We start from the raw sequence: 8,237 nt of genomic DNA on the forward strand, positions 1-8,237 counted from the left end.
CCCCCAACCCCCCCCCCCCTCGCTCCATCATTCACCTCTTCCAAAAAGCAACCTCCCCTCCATCCCCTCAACCCCACTGCTCCACTCTCCAAACCCAATCAGCGCCCCCCCACCCGCCGCCCACTCACTGTTCCAGCGCGGCATCATAGTCGCGCTTGGCGTACAGCGCATCGGCGTACTGCAGGCGCACCTCGGCCAGCGTCGCCGCGTCGGCACGCTCGGAGCGCGCCAGCGCCAGCGCCAGCGCATAGGCCCGCGTGCGGTACAGCACCGCCAGCCGCGCGCGCAGCGGGAGCGGGCGCAGCGCCGCCACGCCGCCGTCGGCCGTGCCCGCCGCCACGCCCGCGGCCGTGGCTGCCAGCCATCGCAGCGGGCCTGCCAGCTCGGCGCTACCCGCCAGCACGCGGTTGGCGGGGTCCAATAGGCGCAGGGACACGGCGCCGTTGACCCCGGCGCCGGCAGCCCCGGTGCCGGCCTCGGGCGAGGCGACGGCCAGGTGGGACCCCGCCCCTGCCAGCCAGGCCTTGGGCCCGGGCAGCGCCAGCGCCCCCGTCTGGCCGTGCTCCACGTCGAAGGAAAGCACCGCCTCTGCGCCGGCCACGGCCAGTTGCGTGGCCGAGGAAAGCGTGGCTCGGCGCGGCTCGGCGCCGCTCGGCTCCAGCAGCGCGCGGTCACCGCGCGGCAGCCGCCAGGCCGCCGTGGCTGTGCGCGTGGTGGCCCAGAGCAGGGAGGCCGCAGGGGTGCGCGCAAAGGCCAGGAAGGTGGCCTCCCGGTCCTCGCTGCTGAGGTGCAGGGGGCTGCAGAGCAGGCCGGCGCACCGCAGCTTGCCTGTGAGTGCGTGGGTGTGAGAGGGTGGGGGGGTGGGGGTGGGGGAGGGACACTGGGTTGGACGCGGCGGATGAAACCCGGGAGCATAGCGAGGGACTGCAGAGAGCATGTCCACACCGTACGCGAAGACCAAGAGTATATGGTGATGATGCGGGGTGCAAACGCCCCAAGTCACAGCGCCAACTACCCCCGTACCCGGCACCCTCACCCTTGTCGAATCTGGAGATGTGCAGGGCGCCGGAGCTGAGCGCCACCGCGACATGGAGGTTGGGCCACTCCAGGGCCGACACGTGGATGTCGGCGGCCGCCACGGCGTCGCTGGGTGGGGACTTGTTGGCGAAGAGCCTGGCCACCATGGGGTTCATGGGCGCGCCCGACCCCTCCCGCCCGTTCCAGATCTTCAGAGTCAGGCTGGGCGTGCCGGCCCCCTCCTCGCCCACCGTGCACAGCACGTCATGCTGCGAAGGGGGTCATATGTAAAACACACATGTGTGTGTGCAGAGGCCACGAAGGTGTGCACCGACATGGCCTGTGATGGGCAGGACGAGGGGCATCCAGCTTCGGCGCCCACCCTGCACCACCATGACGAAGACCCTACACCCGTCCGATACCCCCGCAGTCACCCACATCGTAGCATGCTATGGCGTGCACCGGGCCGGCATGTGAGGGTAAGGTGGCCTTCAGGCTGAGATCAGCGTGCAGGCAGATTACGGTGCCGTCGCTGCAGCCCAGGAAGAGCTGGAGCGCCTCGTCCTGCACGGCGCAGGTCACCGTGTCGGGGAGGCCCGTGTCATTCTTGATCAGGGCGTCGTAGAATCTGTACCGCTTGAAGGCCGCCATGGCGGGGGCGCCAGAGGGACCGGTACCTCACTCCGCCTGGATCACTCCGCAGCCAGGGTGCAGGGCCATCACGCCTGGGTCCCGCTGCTGCCTCTCATACACAAGGTTGATTTTTAACATCGGGTGTTGGGTATGTGTTGGATGCCCCCGAGATCATCCGGCATCTTCATCGGAGTTTTGCCCTGATGCGGTCGGCGCACCCTCATGCAGACCGCTGCTGCGAATGCGTTCATGGGAGGCTGGCTCTTTGAAGTCGATCATCTCGTGGATCTACGACAGGGACCAGAAAAGTGGCTTATAGACACACACACACACACAGGGTCTCTTTCAAAATTGGTGCATTCATGTGCTGCAAGGTCACGGGGTGGAAAGCTCAATCCGCCTTGCTACGGGGGGAGGCCGGGGCTCGCGCCAGGTGGGCGAGGACGACGAGGCCCGAGGCGGCCAGCGCGGCCAGTGCAGCGCGCGCGCCGCCCACCCCCAGCCACTCGGCCGCGCCCAGGCGCGGCCCCAGCGCCGCCAGCACAGCCAGCCGCGCCAGCTCCCAGCGCAGCGCGGCCCGGCTGCCGTCCATCACCCAGACGGCGGTGATGAGGCTGGCGATGCCCGCCAGCGCCGCGGCGGCCAGCCGCGGCTCGCCCAGGGAGGCGCGCGCCTCGCCCAGGGCCAGGGCGCCGGGCAGCACGGCTCCCAGCAGGTGCAGCGCGGCGTAGAAGTCCAGCGCGCCCAGAGCGCGCCGCTCCCAGGGGTACCAGCCGTTGGGCCGGCGCGGGTCGGGGTCCAGCCCCGCGCCGGCGGGCGCGGGCGGCGCGCCCGCCGGCGCGTCCACCACCGCGGGCACCACCATGCCCGGGCCGTAGCGCCTCGTCAGCAGCGCGGACAGGGGCGCCGAGGCTGCGGCCAGGCGGAGCGTGGCCGCCAGGTGGTGCGCCTGGGCCCAGAGCGGGGAGTAGGTGCCCAGCGGCACGCGCCGGCTGTCCAGGCCGTAGACGCAGGGCCGCGCCGCGTCCTCGTCCTCGAAGGTGCCGTACAGGCGGTCCCAGACGATGAGCACCCCGCCGAAATTCCTTGGGGGGGGGTGTGGGGGAGTGGGGGAAAAGGGGTGGAGAGGGGGAGTTGGACATCAGGAGGGGAAGGGGCTGAGTGGGGAGGCGGTGCGACCCGGGGTTGCTCCGGCATGTCTGGGTGGGGGAAGGCCTGATCATCGCCCCCACGCCACCGCGGCCGCCCGGTCCGGCCGCATTGCTGAGCCCCATCCAAGGTGCCATGCCTCCTCTCCTGGGCCCGTCTCCCCAGCCACAACCCAGGCCCCCTTGGCTCCCACGATGCCCTCCCACACCTGCGGCCGTAGTTGCGGGCGTGGTGCACTCGGTGGTGGGAGGGCGTGTTGAACACATACTCGAGCGGCGCCCACAGCTTGGGGATCATCTCTGTGTGCACCCAGAACTATTGGTGGGCAAGGGGATGGAGGCTCAGAGAGGGCGGAGGGACAGCACTCCATCCCACCCAGCTGGCTTGGCAGGGGGAGAGCATGCGGCACGCAGCAGAGGAACCCCGCACCGGCCTGCCGCCAGCACCCATGGCCTCGCAATCAGGCTGACCTGAATGACGACGTTGGCGCCTTTATGTAGCGCAAACACCTTCAGCGGTGCAAAGGGGGCCAGGACCAGGTAGTACGCCCAGCTGTACTGCAGGCGCGATCCCGGTGGGTGGGGAAGGGGGGGTGTTGGAGGGCGGCCGACAGATGGGAAGGTCAGCACCCAAGCTCGCATGATGGTGATCAGGCACTGGTCGCAAGGATCCAGGAGCTGAACACCCTGGCGAGCCACGACAGGCTGGTTGACGCCAGGGCTGCCACTGCCCAGTGCCCCACCCAGGCCCCAGCACGCATGCACTGCCCCCCCCCCACACACCACACAATTGCATCGCCCGCCCACCATGCTCTCGCCCACTCCCTGGCGCAGGGCCGTGCTCAGGTTGTAGTCGTTGCTGGAGTGGTGGGTCACGTGTGCCGCCCAGCCCAGGTTGGACATGTGGGCTGTCCGATGGAACCTGAGGGGCGGTGTGTCGGGGCTGCTTTTGGCTGGGCCTTGGCACATTGAAGCTTGCATGCTCATGGCCAAGCATCATGACCAAGCACCCGGTCCCAGGCTGCCGGGGCAGGCGCCCGCGATGCCCGACTCCCACCAGTAGTAGGAGTGATCCACGATGAGGAAGCCTAGCACCTGGTGCAGCCAGCCGAGCTCCAGGTCATCGGGGATGATGGCGACCCGGGACCTCAGCCAGGAGTAAGGGAAGATGAAGAGTGCCTTGGTGAAGACATCTGCACGATGACCATGGCGGATGAGAGGTTCCTCTTGACAGCAATTGCGGGTCGGTATCGCATTGCAGGCCGCTTGGGGGTGCCCATATACTCGACCCCCGCCGAAGTGTCGTCGGAAGCCCAGGAGGGCCCTCACCGAGGAACACGAGGAAGAAGCCGGCGCTCAGATTCGACAGGGACTGGCGTAGATTGTACACCTTCTTGCCCTGGTAGGTGGAGACCGCCAGCTCCAGGAGCATGAACAGCACGAAGTAGGCGCTGCTGGCCTTGATGGGGTCCGGAAGCTCGTAACCCAGGTGGGCTTCCGGATGCAGCCATGCGCGAAGGAGCGCCCCCATATTCACAAATCAGGGAGCTATCCGAGAAGGAGCTGGGGGGATACGCTCTGGTTAGCAAGCGGATCCCTGATGAGCACGCATTGTCTGCAGCCATTCCTCCGCGGCCCGGGGGACACGTCGGATTCTTAAGGGAGCGCGCTTGGGGCCAATGATTCTATCGGATGCACCACAGCAGCTGAGCATGCATGTGTGCAAGCACAACACACCATTACCACCAGGGGAGCAACGTGCACCTGAGGTCCCACTCTTGGAGCTGCACCACAAGTGGTACAATGTCCTTTGATGCAAGGATGAGAGATTCACACAAGAAATCCCGAGGGTGCAAGAGCTGTGCTGCCGGTGCAAGCTTTGGAAAGGCATAACTAGCAGGCAGAAGGATAATTCAGGAGTTCACTCTCAGGAGTTGGGTGTGTTGGGTCCAGAAGAAGTGTCGGGTTTTCAGTCATCAGGAGATGTCCCTGGCGGCCGGCCTGTACATTATTTCCCCATGAGATTATTTCTTAGGTGGAGGGGGTGACTTCTTCTTGGGTGGAGGCGGCAGCGACTTCTTGGGTGGGGGGCGGGGGGGTCTTCTTCGGTGGGCGGGTCGGCGACTTCTTGGGTGGGGGCGGGGGGCTCCTCTTAGGTGGGGGAGGCGGTGACTTCTTGGGTGGTGGAGGCAGTGGGCTCTTTTTGGATGGGGGAGACGGCTTCGCCTTAAGCGGTGAGGTCTTTTTGGGGGGTGGAGGCGGGCCTGTCTTAGGTGGTGGGGGTGGGCTCTTCTTTAGAGGGGGAGGGCTCTTCATGATTGGGGGTGGGGGGCTTCTCTTCGGTGGAGGAGGGAAACTCTCCTTGGGTGGGGGTGGGGGGCTCATTGTGGGAGGGGGAGGGGGACTCTCCATAGGAGGAGGGGGGGGAGCTCTCCTTGGGGGGGAGGGGGAGGAATGCTGGGTGATGGTGGTGGAGTGGTCGGCGGGAAGTCACCTGGACTAGGAGGTGGGCTTGTGGAAGTGGGTGGCGGAATGGTTGGTGGGCTGGGTGTCACGGGTGATGGGCTGGGAGGGGGAGAAGAAACCGGGGTCGGAATGCTTGGAGGGGGTAACAGGGCGTCGGGTGGAGGCGGTGAAGGGTAGGGCGCCAAAGCGATCGCAGCAGACCGGACACTTGTTCCGTCCCGGACCCAAGCAGTCGCCCTAATTCTTCCCTTCGAAGTTGTGCTCTCAATCGGCGTTATCTCCGCGACGACAGTGTTGGTTGGGCGTATGTCTAGAATCTTCACTTGTTCATTGTCGAAGGTAATCTCGAAGGTGACCATATCAACCAGGATGCTGGTCACGGCCTCCATGCTGCATACGATGGATCGATCTCTGGGCTCTGTACACCAGGCAAGTGTCATGGTGCAGGTATAACCCGCGGGAGGAGGGGTTGGGCTCGCCGTTTGATGCGCCGGGGGATGAAGGTCGCAACTCGTGAGCAATGAACTGGGTTGCACATATACAACCCCAAACCGAATTAATTTGCGAGCCTCGCAAAATCTACCGCGTTTATAAGCAAAGCATAGAACGCAAGAGTGAGGGCCAACGTTAGTGTGAAGGGTTTTGAGCCGACCATCCCTCGCGACCTGGGGAGACCCATGATTCACTTCGACCTGGTCAGTATGATGATATCTTTGACCAATTCGGCCGATGCTACCAGAACCTACCAGCAACAGGTGTTTCTTGTCTTGCATTAATGAGCACTTTGGATTAGGTGAGTCCCCGTTATGATCGCAACCGGCATCATTTTCCGCCGGATTTCGCCGTGACACCGGCGACCGGAGTGCCAGGCACACCCTACATTTGCAATTGACTTGCTTCACCATTGTTCCAGGCTACTCATTTGGTTGTATAAAAATGGCTGAGTATTGCTGCAAGACCAATCTGCTGCCTTCCAGTTGTTTGCTAGAGGTATCTTGAGCCGGACACAGTACCGGAGCCGGGCACCCCAGGCCAGGCCGGGGTGACAGCAAACAAAGGTGCCTGTGCATTATGCACCCACGCACACAGGAAGCGACAAGCTTGATTTCCTTATACAACCTTGCCTTTTATTATGTAATGTGATGTGCCTTGGGCGTGAAGAAATTACCTGCGATGTTTGGCTTGTCAGCTGGGAGGTTAGCCGTGGCCGGATTCGTTAGTGCAGTCGGATTCGGTGCGCAGCAATACCATAAGGAGTGTCGCGTACTCAGCACGAGATCTCGTTCATCTTGAGATGAGAGGGGTAAATGATCCGTTTCTGTGTAATTACACTTGATTCGGCAGCTTGGTCCACCTGGTGCCCCTCTAGGCCAGTGTACGGAATCCGCCGCATGGGTCGGGTGCCCATGACTTGGAAGGTATCATTTCCACGACCGCAGATGTTGGATTCTGTTATGGAGCTCGATCGATGAGTCTCTTGGTGCCTCATCCCAAAGTAATAAGAACCGACCCATCACCATGTACATCCATACTAAGCTGCTGATGAGTCTAAGCAACCACGCGCTGACACAGTACTCGATGCGGCATGCAATGGCAGCGCTAGCTACACGCATGACAACCAGCCAAAGCATTTTCAAAAGGGCAACTCAGTACTTTATATCCACCTAGCTTTGTAATCTAAGGACCCCAAAGCACCGCCCAACGACACCGCCCTGCATCACTTGGGCGGAAAATGGCATCCCATCTGCTACCAAAGAGCACATGAAGCACCCCGGAGCTGCACTGATTGATCAACCCAAAGGTCAACCAGGCAGTCCAGATTCTGGCAGCGAAGCTCACACCAACCTTGAAAGGCGCGGGACGACCGGGACGCACTGGGAACGGCCAGAATGAGTGCTGTGCTGCCCAGGCTCACAGAGCGGCTACCAGAGGCTAGTCCCCATGAGCGGCCCGTCAAGAGCAGCTGACGCCGTCAGTGATCTCGTCTTGAGGAGGGAATTAGCAGGAGGTGATGGCCTGGAAGAGGAGGAGTTCGTGGCCAAGGTGCTTTTGTACCTGCCGTGGATTCCACCTGGATCAACGACTAGACCAGTACCCGGGCAGGCTTTGTGACGGACGCAAGTGCCAGAGCGATTCAGGTGTTGTGCTAGCCTCCAAGGTCCCGGTTGCATTCAGCGGACAGCACTCGATGCCGGTCTAATCTGATATGAAGTTCTGACACTCGGTATATTTTCGATCACATAAGAAGATTCGCACACCAGTCAGCCTCGTGCGTTGCGTTTGCACCGCCTGGCGTTCAGGGTAGGGAAGTTGAGGTTGGGAGCGGGAAGGGGTTTTGCTCATGGAGCTCCCCTTTTGGAACAGAGATATATGTGAACCAATGGGAATGGGTTCAGGACGAATGACGTGGTAAGTTGACGAATTACAGTCCCCGGGATGGCCGAGTGTAATGCCTGGGCGATCCAAGGCACCATCTCGAGCAAACGCGCGCGAGGACACCATCGTCACCATAAAATATGTGTTTACTGAGAACTCTGTGAAGAGTCTAACACTTTCCTCCATGTTTTGTAATTTATCAACGATCCTGACACATTAGAGGAGCTTCCAGCGCTGAGCACTAGCAGACTTCAACGCTCCTCACGGCCAGCTCCAAGCCCCGTGCGGAAGGCTCTCGGCCTGGAGCTCGTCATAATAGAGTCTCCCGGTTCCCAGGCGCTGATGCGGGGCTCCATGCCCCCTCCCTCCCCTCGGGCTCCCCGCAGACGGGAGGCTGTTCTCGAGGAGGACGAGTGGGTGGCGAGAGCAGAGGCCATCATAGAGCGCGACTTCTTCCCCGAGCTCAGCAAGCTGGAAGGAAAAGTGCAGTGGCTGGAGGTACGCACGTGCCTGTAGAGTGTGGTGCGCTGTGAATGGGTGCAGCCTGGTCGTGCATGGGCAAGGGACATGCAAGGTGCCCAGCGGATACCAGCGCCC

The 8,237-nt window shown here is 62.7% G+C and overlaps 3 protein-coding genes across 3 annotated transcripts in view; 1 reads left to right on the forward strand and 2 right to left on the reverse strand.

Moving 5' to 3' along the window:
• Positions 1 to 1,668, reverse strand: part of F751_6683 (Vacuolar protein sorting-associated protein 11-like protein) — a gene marked incomplete at both ends in the record, with an annotated part of 4,012 nt that extends 2,344 nt beyond the window's left edge. Inside the window, 4 exons of the mRNA XM_011402718.1 lie at positions 129 to 217; positions 404 to 797; positions 1,024 to 1,286; positions 1,456 to 1,668. Coding sequence (XP_011401020.1) covers positions 129 to 217; positions 404 to 797; positions 1,024 to 1,286; positions 1,456 to 1,668 — 959 coding nt within the window. The remainder of the gene's footprint in view (positions 1 to 128; positions 218 to 403; positions 798 to 1,023; positions 1,287 to 1,455) is intronic.
• Positions 1,669 to 2,041: 373 nt separating this feature from the next.
• Positions 2,042 to 4,329, reverse strand: F751_6684 (Alkylglycerol monooxygenase; the record flags this gene model as incomplete). The annotated part of the gene is made up of 7 exons (XM_011402719.1): positions 2,042 to 2,407; positions 2,498 to 2,735; positions 3,008 to 3,114; positions 3,270 to 3,356; positions 3,606 to 3,706; positions 3,809 to 3,991; positions 4,128 to 4,329. The coding sequence occupies 7 exons, from the start codon at positions 4,327 to 4,329 to the stop codon at positions 2,042 to 2,044; spliced, it is 1,284 nt and encodes a 427-aa protein (XP_011401021.1).
• A 3,665-nt stretch (positions 4,330 to 7,994) lies between these two features.
• F751_6685 (Protein DGCR14) overlaps positions 7,995 to 8,237 on the forward strand; it is a gene marked incomplete at both ends in the record, with an annotated part of 3,034 nt that continues 2,791 nt past the window's right edge. The window contains one exon of the mRNA XM_011402720.1: positions 7,995 to 8,138. Within this exon, the coding sequence (XP_011401022.1) occupies positions 7,995 to 8,138 (144 nt within the window). The remainder of the gene's footprint in view (positions 8,139 to 8,237) is intronic.

This window comes from Auxenochlorella protothecoides, assembly GCF_000733215.1.
Source record: "Auxenochlorella protothecoides strain 0710 unplaced genomic scaffold scaffold94, whole genome shotgun sequence".
NCBI lineage: Eukaryota > Viridiplantae > Chlorophyta > Trebouxiophyceae > Chlorellales > Chlorellaceae > Auxenochlorella > Auxenochlorella protothecoides.